Source organism: Furipterus horrens, unplaced genomic scaffold (assembly GCF_987537825.1).
Source record: "Furipterus horrens unplaced genomic scaffold, mFurHor1.1.pri manual_scaffold_3, whole genome shotgun sequence".
NCBI classification, from domain to species: Eukaryota; Metazoa; Chordata; class Mammalia; order Chiroptera; family Furipteridae; genus Furipterus; species Furipterus horrens.
In genome coordinates, this window is record NW_028327173.1 from 203,369,112 (window position 1) to 203,385,525 (window position 16,414).

The window sequence follows — 16,414 nt, forward strand, 5'->3', positions numbered from 1 at the left end:
AGCACATTCATTTTTAGAAGAGTAACTGGGAACACAACAGAAAACAGAGTGGAGTCGGGAGAGATGGATGCCAGGATGTGAACGAGAAATCGTGCGTGGGGAAGGGTATGCACTAAATAACAGGGGTAATAAAGGAAAAGACAAACAAAGGAAACAATTCTGGCACAGGATGGACAAGATCTGGTGACCAACTGGAAGTCAGAGATGAAAAAGAGGCAAAGCAAAGATGACAAACATTTCTACTTTGGGAGACCAGGCAGATGGCAAAACCATTAGGACAGAGAACACAAGAACAAACTTGGTGGGAAGAACAAACCGAATTCCACCTTAAGCCTGCAGGACATCCAGGCCGGGTGGGTGCATACTTTCTGGTTCAGGGTCAAAGGAACCGGCAACTGGTTTCCCCCAGGAGAGATCGGTCACTTCCCAGTTATTCAGCACTTCTCTGCTTCTGACTGCCCTCGGCGTCACATGGGTCACATGGCCTGTCCTTCCGGAGCACAGGGGGAATCCCTTCCACGCCCATGCCCACCCTACCCCACCTGGGTGCCTCCCGCCCAAGGGCTACTTACCCCAAGCAATAAAATGGATTGAGGCAGCTCCCCAATTTTCCTCCCCTCTAATTAGACCCCACAGAAATTCTAAGCATAAGTACTATCTTTTCATCAAACTAACTTTACTTCAGCCAAATAAACGTGACAGTTCAGTTCAATCTGGATCTTAAAAATTAAACCCGAATGCTAATTTATTAATGTAGAAAGAGTAAAATTGTCAAAGGAACCGCTCTCATCCAAAAGACCAGCCCATTACTTCCCTGGAGGCAGATCTAGATTGAGATGAAAGACCTCCTTTGATCTAACTACTTGCTGAAAGAAATACCAGGAAATCAAAGCAGTAACTAACAACCACAGATTACCATGTAACTGAGTCACTATTCATTAGTAAAACAAAATGAGGGTTTGAAAAATGAATGAAGGTCGCTAAGGATACCGAAGAATAAAGTTATCTCACTTGTCCTACTTGGGCAACGGGGAATAAGGCACAAAAATCCGTTTCAGTTGGAACGCTGCCGCCAGAATAAGCAAAAACATAAAAAAGCATAGATATGTTTCACTAACAACATATTCAACTCGGACAGGGCAAACGACACTAAATAATTCTAGTTGCTGCAATTGTTACATAAATCGAAGAGTAGAGGAACTGCGTGTCACACACACGTCCCTTTAACTGGGAGAGCAAAGGAGCAGCAGCAAAACCGGTTCCGCCCCCAAGTTCGGGGCGAAGGCAGCGGTGGGTGTGGATAAACCGAACAAAAACAAACACGGCTCGGCGCACGAGCAGTTTCGCTCCGCTCGGAGACACCCCGAGTATTTAAATAAGGGGGGAACGAGACCTCTCCCCCAAGACGCCAGGGGTCTCCCATCAGACAAAGCCGGCGAGGAGGAGGAAGAAAGAAGTGTGAAGAAAAAAGGGCGGAGCGACCCTCCCGGCGACCCATCCAGGCCTCGTGACGGATGGAAGTGGGGACCAAACGGGTACTCCCAGGGTCCGAGAAAAGCCCTCCCCCGTTGCTCCAGCTGTTACCTCCTACTTCCTCCGTGCCCTCCATCAACATATCCTTCGTGAAGTCTGAAATCTGGCCAGTGAGGGAAGCCAGGCTGCCCCCTACGTGGCCCAGAGACTGTCCCAGGCCGGAGCCGAGGCTCCCAAGCCAGGACGACATCTCCGCAGGTTACAAAACGGGCCGGTGCGCTCCGAGAAAAGCGTCCGGCTCCGTCGGACGACCCCGCCAAAAGTCCTCGAACCGCTGCCTTCACACCAAAATCTAAGCGCTCAGGATTCCATCACACCATGAGGGCAACGCCGGCTTGGGGAAGGGGGGCTCCCGCCAACGTCACGCTCTGCGCGAAGCGTGGAGGCCCGGCCTGAGACTTCACCAGGGGCCTGCCTCCTGTAACGCGGTCACCCCCGCCGGGCCTCTGCTCATTCCCACGACTTCCCACCGTCCAGACTGGCCACGTCTTCCTCTGGTTTAGTGACTTTCCCCAGTCCTGTGGGTAACTCCTGCCAACTCGACACCGGCCGCCATGACACCCACTCGCAAGGCGGCAAGGGATCATAGAGAGGCGCCGCGGTGGCGTAGAAGGGCCCTGCGGGGCCGACGGACGTGTCCTTGGCGCAAGGGAGCGTGGGATCGCGGAGGACCGAGTGCGCTGGCCGCCGCCTCCAGCAAAGGGTGAGGTCACCCTCCGCCTTCCCGCGGGCTTGGAGGCGGGACTAGGGGCAGGAACCCGGGAAGCCGTGCGTTGGTGGGCGGCACAGTGCTTCAGGCAGGGCCAACCCTCGGTGGCTCCGTCCCCAAAGCCTGCGTGGCTTGGGAACCCCGTGGACTCACTGTGTAGGTGAAACTTGAGTGTTTTAATTCTGACACCCACGAAGGCAGTGGTGCCAGAAGACGTGGCAGGTCGCTCCACTGCGCAGGAAGCACTTACCATGGGTTACTGTATCCATTATTGGACAGTCTGTGGAGGGCTGCTATCACAAGCATATGTTCGCGATGTAATCGTCCCTGTAAGTCACCGGGGCAGCTGTTCCGCTAGCCGCCTGCTGAGCAGCCCGGCACCGAGGAATTGACGGGAGTCACACAGGGTGGCTATGCTATAGCCTCTCAGCTTTTATTGAATTGAGGGTCACGCAAAGTAGAACATCAACCAATTCATATCCTACTCACACTCTTAACAACGGAAGAGAAATATTACACACAACACGCGCGCGCGCGCGCACACACACACACACACACACACACACAAAGCAATCAATGGGGGATAACGAACCCAAGTGCCAGCAGCTCAGTCTGCAGGTCTGGGAGACAGCACAGTGGGCATGGGAGCTGTCAGCATCTTCCAAGGTAGGATCTCGGGAGCCAGGTGGGCAGCAGGGCAGACGAGGTCCTCAGTCCAGCAGGGCAGAGCCTCTGGTGGCCGATGCAAAGGTGTGGAGCGGTGCTCTGGTGTGTGGAGCTGGGGTGTCTCAGCAGTGGTCTGGAGCCTGCCTCAGTTATACCTTTTTGACAGTGGTGTACGTACTCTACCCTTCTGGGTCTTTTTGATAAATGTCTTGGCATCCCTGAAGCCAAGGGTGGAACTTCCCCAGGTGGTCCCGCTCTGCAGACATGGCTATTGTGATCACATGTGCAGATCCCTTAGGTGTATCTCCTTGTCAGATGTGTCTGCTCTGACTTTGGTAGCTTCCGTATTGAACCAAAGTGTCACAGCTGACTAACAGCCGTTTTGGTTGACATGAGTGACTCCACACAGCTGCTCTGCTCTGCGCCAGTCCAATCAGTGGTAGTTGCCGAGGATACAGAGAAAGGACAGATTGCAAAGTCAAGCATCCAGGCAGGAAACACACAAACACGGATTACCTTTTATAGTAGAAATTTTCTCTGGTGGCTTGCTAGCTAAAGGCTGAAATACTGCCTTCCTGAATATATGAAGACCTTTATTCATGAAGCTGGCTTAACCAATGAAGTTAAAAACACAGACCGCCCTGGCTGGTGTTGCTTAGTAGATTGAGTGCCGGCCTGCAAACCGAAGGGTCACTGGTTCAAGTCCCAGTCAGGGCACACACCTGGGTTGCGGGCCAGGTCCCTATTTGGAGGCTTGCAAGAGGCAACCAATCAATGCATCTCTTGCACATCAATGTTTCTCTCCCTCTCTTTCTCCCTCCCTTCCCTCTCTCTAAAAATAAATGAATAAAATCTTTCGTAAATAAATACACGGACAACTTCTTTCCCAAATAACTCATAAGAGGGAAGTACGGCAACTTAATATGGAAGAAACACGGTGCTAATGGAAATTCTCCTATTGCCACCCAAAAAGGGACTAGGACTGAGGCAGGTCTGCCTGGGCATCATCTGGAGTGTGTGGGTTCTTGACAGTGCAGGAAAGATTTCACAACGTAAGTCCACGTGATTTTGAGAGTACATTTATTAAAGGTGGGGACAGTGAAACAAAGGTGAGGCAAGATCACAGCAACAGGAGTGAGCCTAGCCTGGGCTGCCTAGACTCGGGAACGCAAGTCACAGTAGCAAAAGTGAACCGTGCTGGGCTGCGTAGACTCAGGAAACAAGCTACAGTAGCAGAAGTGAGACATTGGGCTGCGTAGATTCAGGAAAGGAACTTACAGAGACAAAAGAAGGGCCTTTGGAGACAGTTCAGGAGATTAGCCTGGGGTGAGGTGCTGCTGCCCACTGCTCCCCTCCTCCTGGGGTCTTAGAGCTTAGGAGAAAGTTAAGTACATACCTGAGGAAAGGGGGGCATGGAGTGTGCTTGAGAGCATGCTGGGTCCTTTGTCTTGTTGGTTCTTACCCGTTTTCTAAAGGCAGGAGTTTTAGGGGAGTTTTCAGGGGAGGGTCTCAACAGAATATTCAACAGCTTTCCAGGTGTGTCCTTTAATAGGCTGATGCATCAGAATGAGCTTATAGGAGAATTTAGGGTCATTTTCTGGTCAGCTTCACTGTTTTACTTTTATCTCAGATTTGTCTGGCCCTGTTTTTTGTGTGTGTTATATATTCTCCTGAATTCATCCATTCTGGGGTTTGGCTGGCACTGATGGCATCAGCTGCGTCTCTGTTATCTATCTCCCTGACCAGAGCGATTTCAGCTACTTGCTCTCTGGCTGGGGAGGAGGGGTATATACTATTTGCTTCTAAGTGTCCTTGGTTAGGGAAGATAAGATCTTGCAGTTTATTAGTACGCTGTTAATTGCTTGGCCTTCTTTAACTATCTTGTGTCAGTTTCCCTCATTCCACTTGCCAAGGAGTTTTCCTAGCTTCTTACTCTCCTGCCTCATTTTGGTATTGGTGGCACTTGCTGTTACACAAATTGCAAACACCTTGCTTATTTCCCTCCCTAAAGGAAGAAAGGTAATGTGACTTACAAGCCATTGCTGCAGTGGTACCAGGACACACATTACCTGGCCAGAGACTACAGCATTTTTTGCTTTGATAAGGAGAGGATACATCTGCAGATCTTCTAAGCATAGCACAAAATACACTGGCATCTTTCTCTTTGATTTTATTCCTCAATCTGTGATGTTACCGCGGACTGCGCTATTTGTGAATGGAACGTGGCAATGCCTCAGGAGTTGGAATCTGATGGCACCGGGCAATAGAAGCTCTCCCTGAAATTAAATGACTTTTTAAAAATATTTATTTTTAGAGAGAGGCGAAGGGAGACAAAGAGAGGGAGAGAAACATCAATGTGTGTTTGCCTCCCATGCCCCGCCTCCCTACTGGGAACCTGGCCTGCAACCTATGCTTGTGCCCTGACTGGGAATCGATCCTGCGACCCTTTGGTTTGCAGGCCGGCACTCAATTCACTGAGCCTCCCCAGCCGGGGCATGAAATGATTTTTAAAAGATTTTTATTTATTTATTTTAGAGGGGAAGAGAGGGAGAGAAACATTAGTGCACAAGAGATTCACAGATCTGCCTCTCACACGCCCCCCCACTGGGGACCTGGCCCACAATGCAGGCATGTGCTCTGACTGGGAATTGAACTACCGACCTTCTGGTTCACAGTCCGGAGCTCAATCCGCTGAGTCACACCAGTCAGAGCTGAAATGATTTTAAAAGAACAGTTGCATCTTGTCCTGGAAACTGAACTATAGTTGTCTGAGATGATAGTAACTGCATAGAATTAACAGGAAGGGAAAAAAAATGCACAAGTGGGTGGTGGGAGTCTTCACTAAGATTCTAACCTGAGGTAGGTTAGACAGTATCTTTAGGGTTAAGCGTTCAGCCAGTTTTTTGGGGGTTACGCAAGGTGGACCTGGCATGCTCTCTGGTAGAGGATGTAGTTAGTGGTAAGACTTTGTGCACACCCCAATCTCATCTTTTGTTCGCGACCTGCTAGCTTTTTCCGCCTTCTCTGTTCATCAGAAACAAGCAGCTACCCCCACCTCAGAGCCATCTTGCTTGCCGTTTCCTCAGGCAGGTATGGGGGCACCACGCCTTTGCGTGGCTGTCTCATCATTTTCAGATGTCTCTTTGAATGTCACCTCTACAGAGGCCTTTCTTGAACCCAGTCTGAAGTAGCTCTCCCTCCTGGTCACAATCCTGTTTGTCTTCCCATCTCACAGGACAAGCAGAGTTCTTAACATGTTATGAAGTCACGTTCATTAATTTAAATGTTCCCTCTACCTAACTGCCAACTAGAGTCCAAGCCCCATGAGAGCCAACTATCTTATTCATGGCTGTTTCTAAGCTTCTAGAACCATACCTGGCACAAGGCATGGACTCAAATGTTTCAAGTGAATGACACAGGAATTGTTTCTCTCTCGCAGCCCAGGAGACAGCGGGAGAACTGGAACAATCTTGGGAGAGAACAGGGTACAGCAAAAGGTGCTAGTCCAGCTGAGAGTCCTTATAGCAAGGGATGGCAAAGAAACTGCAGGAGCAGGGGCCTCAAAAGGTGCAAAGGAAAGGAGGCAAGGAGTGCTAGCGTGCCTGCAGGTGGGTAAGGGCCTGGTTTATCTGCAGATCTCTAAGGACTGCCAGGACCGCAGTGGGTAAAGGGGAAATGTCAAAAGTACAGGCTGAAGAGGTCAGCTGGACCCAAATTACTCATCAAATGAATCTTGAGCATTTGATGACACCTATAAAAATGGGTATGAGGGTCCTAAAACATGCAACTCTTTAGGGTAAAGACCACCCCAAAATACCCTTTTATAAAGTTTTTAGAATCAACTAGTATTTCACAAGGCCCACAGATGAGTGTTCATCAGTCATTTGGTGGCATCCAAATTCAATGAATTGGTCCTTCTAAGCATGAAGCTGTTGTTATACTAATATATGCATATGGCATATATTTAGAGTTATATATATACACAATTTGAAAGTTTTGTTTTAAAGTTTGTACCCAATCTTAATTAAGGCTAAAATGGACATACAACCCCCATTATAAAATTTGAGGATTCTATAATCCTCAATCAGTCCAGGTGGAGCCCAATTATTAGTTGGATTCTGGTGCCCAGAGTTGGATAAAATAAGGAAAAACCAGCACTCTTAAAAATTATTAACATGGACCTCAGGATTAAAAAATAATCGAGCCAACATTTAAAATATAATTCCAAATAAAAATGTGGGGAACTTAGCTTCTTAGAAAGGATCAGAGCTCTAGTAGTAACGGGCCTTTTGGCAGCAGCTGGCTGGACCGGAGCATCAGTGGGCTCCCCCGGCCTGCTTTACCCAGCTCCACAGTCCACAATACTGAGCTTCTCCAACTTCACTCTGCACACGAAAGCCCTGGAGACGCTGTTAAAAACACAAGTTCACAGCAGGTTGGTGTGGCCCGAAACTCTGCATTTATGAAACGTTCTCAGGTGGTGCAAATGCTGCTGGTCCTCCAACCAAACCTGGAATGGCAAGGCTATGAATTAACAATAAACACAAAAAACAAAAATAAAAAAGCAAACATCTTTATTTAATAATCTTTGATATTTAAAATACAACTTATCGAACATCCACATCAACAACAGAATCCTCAGTGTTCAACAGTGCTTTGGAAGCCCAGCTTTTCTAAGGACCAGACAGGAAGGCCTGTTGTGTGTCGGAACAGCAGAACTCAGGGGGGCGCACACACGGAAGGGCTGCAGAGCTGAGTCCTGAGCAGACGGCACTGTCACAGTGCACTGGTGTCATGGCCAGAAGACAATGCTTTTTATTTCAGGTGTTTTTTGTACTTGAAATCAAATAGTTTATACAGAAGAGTAATTTTTTAAGTTACTCCTAGTAATCCAGTGTTGTAGAAATTAGAAAACCACATTCAAATGTACATTTTCCTCTTTATAGAGGCATAGATACATGGACCAGACTGACAGCTGTCACAGGGGAGAGGGATTCGGGGTTGGATGAAAGAAGGTGAAAGGATTAATTTAAAAAAAACAAAACCCAAACCCATATATAACAGACAGATAACAGTGTAGTGTTACCAGAGGGAAAGCAGGTGGGGGTGAGTGGAGGTGGATGAAGCGGGGACCAATGGTCACGGAAAGGAGACTTTGCTCTGGGTGATTAGAAGCAAGAGCGGTGTCACAAGCGGTGTGCAGATGACGTTTTGGAGTTGTACACTTGAAACCTGTATGGTTTTGTGAACCAATGTCACCTCAATAAATTCAATTACAAAAACACCCGGAAACGTTCACCTTTGAACTATGCAAGAAACAGCTGAAGTGCTTCCGCAATAAATCAGGCTTTTCCACATATATTTCATTATTTGCTCCCCACTTCTTGTCTATGAGTCCAGAGTCTTAAAATATTGATACATTATTGATTTAGCATGCCAATTACTGTAAATTTAAAAGTGATATTACTAGCATTAATTCTTAAAATGCCAGATCATTCTGGAAAAAAATAAAAACAGCAAAGGCTTATTCAAACTTTTAAAAAAATTAAAATTCAAGATTTAATCAATCATGTGAATCTTTTAAGTTCATGAAAGCAGAATGAAACAAAAATATTTTTATGTATAAGACTTTAAAAAACAATATAAGCCAGTTAAGTCCTTTGGCAAAAGATGCTGGTTATAAAGGGACCAGGAATGAAGGAAAGTTTTAATCTGAAATTATGAAAAATTATTTACACTTCTGAGATGATTAGTTTCTGGTTTTTCGCAATTAAAATCACATATATAGATAACATCTCTGTACTTGTTAGGGCCCAGAAGTAACAATTTACTTTGAAAGTAGTGGTCATAGCTCCTCTAACATCAGGTCAAGTTTTTAATAGGAAGCCATCAATATTAATTATTGAATCTTAAGAATTTAAAACATCAAGATTTTTCAACTGAAGATATCTCAGTTACTATATTTTGCTTCTGTAGTGAATCAATTCTTTTTTGAATTTGCACACAGGTTCAATGGGCCAATTTGAAGACATTTAGTGAATCTTGGCACAAGCATGATACTATTTAAACATACGGACATTAAAAATGTGACTGACTTTATAGAATTTAATATTAAATGAAACAACGCAGACTATTGGTAGTTTTGTCTACAATGATTCTCAACTAGTTTTGAGCTTATTTCCTCATTAACTTTGGCATGAATAAAGTCTTAATTAAGAAAAATCAAATTTTAAAGAAATTAAAAAAGCAACTCCATAAATATTATGTGAATTGTAAATTATTTGGCCAAGATCCTAAGAGCTGAAATAGTTTACCTACAGCAACCATTTCCAACAACGTACAACACAGAAATGTTTATAATTACTGTAAAAATGTATATTGATGGTTTTAGATCAGAAGTTGACTTCTGAATTTTTAAAACATAAAAAACTACTTATTAAATCTATGGCATCTCAAAATATGAAAGTGGCATTTCTAAAGCTTGTTTAAACTTGACTTAAAATACCAGCATAGCCACTGTTATGTATTTTATCCTGGAAATACAAATTATACATTAGAAAATGATACCAATAGTTTAAACGTTAAACACTGAGGTGTTCCTAATTAGTAAAACAGAATGGAAATCTTAATATAAAGTCATTAGCAGGACAGTTATTGTAAATTTCATTGTTCCTGACTTTCTTGCAGGTGGGTTATTGTAAATAGCAGTTCCTGATATGTGACCTATAGCTTTCTGTACTTTTAAATTTCTGCCATTGTGGTTGTAAGCACTGACATCTTTTCATACTGGCCAATCAATGGAGCTGAAATGTTCAATTAAATTTAAGCCAATCCAAACAATATGGCAATTTACTAGTGATTCTGTAAGTGCCTGCCAAATATAACAGCGTCACAACAAATGAAATAAACACATTCAAGCGTATCCAGTGTATGCTCAGCTTTGCTTTTAAAAAAATCCCTAACGAATGAAGGTCAACATGTCATAATTCCTTAAAGGCTTTAACAAGGGTGTGTACTGTAAGAGCTTTATAAACTCTAAGGTTAAAACTTATGCATATTCGTTTTTTCATTTTTATATTAGGTAACTCATCAACTGAAGTATATGAAGAGTTTTATGTAAATTTCCAAAGGGAAAAGGTAAAGGCCAAATACATATTTTCATTTGTACATCTTGAGAGAGTAGTACAAAACTCTTATCATCCCTTGCAGTTCTAAATTTTTATAATTCTTCTGAAACATTTTCAATTGTCAAAAGAAAACTAGATTTTAAAGTAAAACTGTCTAATTTTATGTAAGGGAAACTTCAGAAAATTTCATTTGGCACAAAATAATGACTAAAAAAAATCTGTCTCTTTCCAAGAAAAAGCTGTATCATAATCATAAATAAAAGGCATTTACTCATCTTTTTGCTTTAGCAATAAATCTGAGATCAAAAAAATTTCCCTGATAAAATGTGTGCTGCCACGCCAGTATGGCAACATACCATACTTTAATTTTCTAAGTTGTTGGCTGAAAGTATTTCTTAAATTTTAGCTTATGAATAATTCAACATTCAAAAGAGCTTCAAAAGGGAGTACAGGATTAGGGATGCAGAGATGACAGAACCTCAAATGCCCATTTCACACACGGTTAATTTCCACCTAAATCATACCATTGTATTGACCCAGCAAGAAACGCTGTGCATTCCAACTAAAGAATGTTTATCAAAACTAAAGACTTTCTATATTTACAGGCCCATTCAGTACTGTGTGACTTCTATTAATTCTTAAAAGCTATTTTAATCATGATGCAAGTGTAAAATCACAGTATAAATTTAAACATATTTTTGTCAGTAAATTATTTTCATGTTCCAGATCGTCATCTCTGGCAAGCTATTCCGATCAGATGTACAGCAGAAGCAGACACCTACATTCCAGGACTCAGCTGTAAACAGAACAGAGCTCCAGTCACAAGAGTAAAAATAAAATGAATCTGCTACTAAAATTAAAGGCCAAACTTTGTCTATTATACATTCATGGTGGGCATTATGTTGTCTGACAACAGAAGGAAACTTGCTTGCACACTCTGCTTCTGTTCTCAGCGGGGAAAAAGGAAATGAGGTGCTGAGCAGAGGGTTACGATGAAGCTGCAAAGTTCTGACAACCAAGAAGGCGTTCATGAAGCATCTGGGAAAGATGCTCACACATTTTTAAAATGCTCATTTATTCTTAAATATTTGTGCTGAGCTGATTTCAGAGTTTAGGAATGCACCAGAATCATGAAATAATGAACCCATCTTGGAGGGCTTAAAAAGCAAAACCTTAAGAAAGATAACCATCTTTTAAAAGTTATAGAAAAATAATAAAAACCAGGCAGCAGATAAATTGTGATCAGAGACACCATGACATGAGAAAACACCCAAGTGCACAATACACAGGTGGAGAGAGAACACTTATCTTTCTGGAACCGTTACTATTATTATCACAGAGAAGAGACACTGTCCTAAGAGGTTACTTTAGTTAATAAGACGTAGAAGCAACTATCAGGCAATGAAAGTGAGCCAAGTTAGGTACACAGAAGGTAGGAAAAGAAAATGTATGGAAAAAGTTCTGTGGCAAGAGCTCATTAGTTGGTCTGCAAAAAGATCCAAGAAAAATGCCCTAATTTTAGACACATTAGATATTGCACACTCAAAAATGAAAAAGTAACATTTAAAAAACTATTTTAAATTTAATTGCTGAATGCCTCTTTGGCTAGTATTTGAAGGGTTATTATTTAGTCCTACGATTGACACATTTTTCCACGTTCTCATCTTTTTCTTTGCAAACCACCTAACAGTCTTATTTCCTCTGCTGAACACTGTTCTCTTTGACACATTACCAAAATGGACCCCATGCTTTCATCACACAGGATAATGTTGGAAAGTATGGATATTTTAGAGATTTGTAAAAGTTATTTTTTTTCTTCTGTTATGAAATTATTTCTAACAGTTTCTAAAGACATGGTCACAGCTGCCTGAAGCATGTCTTCTTCACTCATAGCATCACCTGTTGGGAAAGAAAATACACATATTTCTTAGGAATTTCTGGAAAATTATCAGTTATCAAAAGGTCATCTCTTTGAAAATTATTTCTGTTTGCTATAGCTTCCTTTTTGATTTAAAAAAATTTACATATAGTAAAATTAATTTTTACAGTTTAAGTTTTGACAAATGCACAGAGTTGAATAATTGCCATTACCACCCAGATACAGAGCTGTACCACTGCCCACCGTACCCCATTTCCTTGTGCTGCCCCTTGGTGGCCACCCTCCAACCCCTATCCTAGGCAACCACTGATATATTCCCTGCCCTACAGTTTGCCTCTTCCTGCATGTCAACATAAATGGATGATACAGTAGGCATGGAGCCTTTTGAGTATGGCTTCTTTCACTTAGTACAGTTAAGCTAAGCGAAAGAAGATTTAACTGTTGTGAATATCAACAATTCATTTCTTAAAAAAAGTCCTGAAACATTTGTTCACAGAAGTTGCAAAGACAGTTCAGACAGGACCCTGGTACACTTCGGTTCAATTTCACCCAGTCTTACCTAAGTATAGCTCCAACCAAAACCTGGATATTGACATCGGTACGAAGTTATGAGTAGTTCTATGGTATTTTATCGTTAAGTGCAGATTTGTGACCCCCTCCCCCCCAAAAACCAAGACAGAGAACTGTTACAGTACTACAAAAATCTCCCTCCTGCCATCCCTTTATATTCGCACCCACTTCTCGCCCTGCTACCTTCACTAAACGCAGGCGACCACTAAGTTGCTCTCCATGTCTATAAACCTGGCCCTTTTAGAATGTTACACAGAAGAACCATACAGTGTGAGATCTTCTGAGGCTTTTTTTTTTTTTTTTGCATTCAGCATAATGCCTTTGAGTCATCCAAGTTGTTGCATGTATCAAGTTGGTTTCTTTCTTTTTAAAATTTTTAATTTTTATTTTGAAAGTGTATTTATTAAAGCTGGGGATGGTGAGCCCTGACTGGTGTGGCTCAGTGGATTGGGTGTTGGTTGTCCTGCGAACTGAAAGGTTACCGGTTTGATTCCCAGTCAGGGCACATGTCTGGGCTGCAGGCCAGGTCCTTGGTTGGGGGCGTATGAGAGGCAACGGATCAATGTTTCTCTTACACATTGATATTTTTCTCCCTCTCTTTCTCCCTCCCACCCCTCTCTCTCAAAATAAATAAAATCTTAAAAAAAAAACAAAAACACCTGGAAATGGTAATACAAAGGGCTGAGGACAGAAGCAACAGGAGCAAGCCGAGGCGGAGCAGCTGTGGCTTTCTAGAAACTTCACAGGAAAGAAGTGAGCCAAGGCCGGGCTGCTGTCGGCTCACTGAAAAGTCAGAGAAAAGGGGGCCTTGGAGACAGGGTAAGGGGGTGAGCCTCGGATGAGCTGCTGCTGTGTGCTGCTCCCTGGTAGCAAGTCTTGTGGGGACCTTCAGTGTTTTTTAAAAAAAGTATGTGCCCAAGAGAAGGGAACAGGCTGTGCTCCAAGGAGGGAGCCAACAGTTGGTTTCTTTTTAGTCCTGAGTAGTATTCCACGGTGCGGATGTATTGGTTTATTTAACTGTTCACCTCCTATAGGACATTCTGCTTGTTTCCAGTTTTTGGTTATGATAAATCAAGCTACTATGAATGTTCATGTACAGGTTTTTACATGGACAAAGGTATTCATTTCTCGGGGATAAATGCCCAGGAGTGTAACTGCTGGATTGTATGATTACTGTACGTTCAATTTTTAAAGACACTGCCATATTACTTTCCAGAGTGGTTGTACCATTTCAAATGAAATGTAGAAACCTGACCTCCCACTACATCCCTTTACTCTCCCCAGTTTATAATTGTCTTTAATATTTCCTATATATATACTAAAAGCCAAATAAATATAATTCTTGCTTTAATCATCAAACATAATTGAGAAAACTCAAAATGAAAGTCTATTGTTTACCTAAATCTTTATTCTTTCTACTGTTTTTTTTTTCCTTCCTGATATTCCAAGATTACTACTTTTATCGTTTCTGTTTAGAGGACTTCCTTTGGCCATTATTTTAGGACAGGTCTGCTATGATAAATTCTCTAATTTCCCCCTTCATTCCTATAGGAAATTTTCACTGGATATAGAAATCTGGGTTGAGAGTTGTTTTCTTTCCACACTTGAAAAATGTGCCATTTCCTTCTGACCTCTAAGGTTTCAGATGAGAAATCTGCTATCATGTAAATTGTTGTAGGTTAAAGTATTTCTAGCTGGTTTCAAGATTTTTTTTTTTCCTTTTTGTCTCCTGTGTTCAGAAATTCGACTGTATGTGTCTTGGTGTGGATTTCTCTGGGTTTTGCCTGTTTGAGGTCCACCAAACTTCTTGAACCTGTATGTTTCTATTTTTTGCCAAATTTGGAGAATTTTCAGCCAAATACATTTCAGCCCCACCCACCTCCTCACCCGCTTCCTGGACTCCCACGGCACAAATGCTAGGTCTGTTATTATAGTCTCATAGATCTCAAAGGCTGTTAATTTTTTTCCAGTATAATTGCTCGAAATGGGGCATTTCTATTGTTTTCAGGGTCACCGATTCTTTCCTGTCCTTCCATTTGCATGTTGGGTCCATCCACTGAGTTTTAAAATTTCAGTTGTTATTCTTCAGTCCTAAAAGTTCCATGTGATTCTTTATAGCTTCCATTTCTTCCCTAAGGCTTTCTATTGTTTCATTTGTTTCAAGCATGTTTGTAATTGCTCACTGTAGCATTTGTCTGATGGCTGCTTTAAAAAGATTTTATTTATTTTTAGAGAGGGGAAAGGAGGAAGAAAGAGGGGGAGAGAAACATCAGTATGCGGTTGCCTCAAGCATGCCCCCAACTAGGGACCCAGCCTGCAACCCAGGCCTGTGCCCTGACTGAGAACCGAACCGGCAACACTTTGGTTTGCAGGCCGGTGCTCAATCTACTGAGCCACACCAGCCAGGGCTGGTGGCTGCTTTAAAAACCCATGTCAGAAAATTCTAACATCAGTGCCACCTCGTGATGGTGTCTATGAACTATCTTTGGTTATTCAAGTTGAAGTTTTCCTGGCTCTTGGAATGACAAGTGATTTTGGACTGAAGCCTAGACGTCTGGGCATTGTAAGACTGTGGCCCTTACGTAAATCTTGTCTTTCGGGCTTCCTCTGGCAGAGCACCAGCGGGGAGGGGTCCCACCTTGCTGCTGCCAGACGGGGGGCATGTGTGAGCGTAACTGACGAGCACACCTGGGAGCTCTGGCCGCCCACTGGCCTCCGCTGATACCTACCTGACTGGCAGGGTAGGAATGCCTTGTTACTGTTTCTCACCGACACTGTGGGGGTGGCCTCGTTACCGCCTCAAATCCCTGACAGTCCTGAGTCTCCACCATCTAGGCAGGAAGCCAGGGGACGCCTCTTTATTGCTGGGCGCCACTCCAGGCTCTACTATGACCACTGACACCAGGGCACAGGGGGCCTTGTTGTCTCCTGGAGGAAGTAAAAATTCCAGCTCCCCCCTTGGCTTTCTCTGACACCACCTTGTCCGGGGGCCACGGAGGTGCACCTCATTACTGCCAGGTAGGGATACAAGTCTAGGCTCCCACTTGGCAGTGGAGGTGGCAGTGGAGTCAGTTTATTTACCTGGTCCAGTTTGGCTGGACTTGAGTGTTTATTGTTGAGAAGTTTCTGTCTTGCTAGGTGGTCCCTTTTGGCTACACAGACCAGGCTTTCCTTGGGATTTTTCCTTGGTTTGTGCCCGGAGCTCCTCCACAATGACATCCGTGACAGATGAGTCTGAAACAGCACCCAGGCCTCTCGCCGCCGCACCGGCCTGTGGTCCTGCGCCGCCTAGCCCGTCTGTCTTCTCTCTGCCTTTCAGACTCTCATGTCTGCTTAACACAAATGCTTGGGGTTCACGGAAAAGGGTACCAGTCCGTCCCTTTTTATTGCTAATACAGTCCACTGTTTGACTGTACCCCCGGGCTGTGCAGCCGAAGGACACTCGGGCAGGTGCCAGTTCGAGGCGATTACGAGCAAAGCTGCTGTAAGCTTTCACACGCAAGGTTTTTAGTGACCCTCGGTTTTCTTTTCTTGATTATACACCTCGGAGTGGGACCTCTGGATCACATGGTTCAGTTTACTTTAAGTTTACAAATACTAAACTGTTTCCAAAGGCACTGTGCCATTTGACACTGATAATGTATGAGAGTCCCCGCGTCTCTGATCCTTGTCAGCCTTCGGTGCCGTCCATTTTATTTTTTATTAAGCCACTCTCACAGGTGTGTAATGGGCTCTCGCTGTAGTGTTAATTCGCATTTCCCTCATGATGAGGGACGCGGAGCATGTTTTCGTGTGCTTACTGGTCACCCATGCATTTTATCTGGTGAAGTGTCTGTTCAAATCCCTTGCCCATTTTTGTATTGTTTTCTCATCTCAGTTTTGAGAGTTCTTTACACATTCTGCTTAGAAGTCCTTTGTCATATACAGTTT

At 43.5% G+C, this 16,414-nt stretch overlaps 2 protein-coding genes and 1 long non-coding RNA gene across 4 annotated transcripts in view; 1 reads left to right on the plus strand and 2 right to left on the minus strand.

Moving 5' to 3' along the window:
* The window catches only part of TRIP11 (thyroid hormone receptor interactor 11), a 59,538-nt gene extending 57,411 nt beyond the window's left edge, over positions 1–2,127 (minus strand). Inside the window, exon 1 of the mRNA XM_090271315.1 lies at positions 1,585–2,127. Within this exon, the coding sequence (XP_090127441.1) occupies positions 1,585–1,723 (139 nt within the window). The 5' untranslated portion in view covers positions 1,724–2,127. The remainder of the gene's footprint in view (positions 1–1,584) is intronic.
* A 680-nt stretch (positions 2,128–2,807) lies between these two features.
* Positions 2,808–10,891, plus strand: LOC150017178 (uncharacterized). Its single transcript, XR_016509882.1, has 3 exons — positions 2,808–2,908; positions 9,990–10,045; positions 10,762–10,891. It is a non-coding gene; the product is annotated as an uncharacterized LOC150017178 (long non-coding RNA).
* The window catches only part of ATXN3 (ataxin 3), a 32,829-nt gene continuing 23,880 nt past the window's right edge, over positions 7,466–16,414 (minus strand). For both annotated transcript variants that reach the window (XM_090271319.1, XM_090271318.1), the window contains one exon: positions 7,466–11,934. In XM_090271319.1, coding sequence (XP_090127445.1) covers positions 11,840–11,934 — 95 coding nt within the window. In that variant the 3' untranslated portion in view covers positions 7,466–11,839. The remainder of the gene's footprint in view (positions 11,935–16,414) is intronic.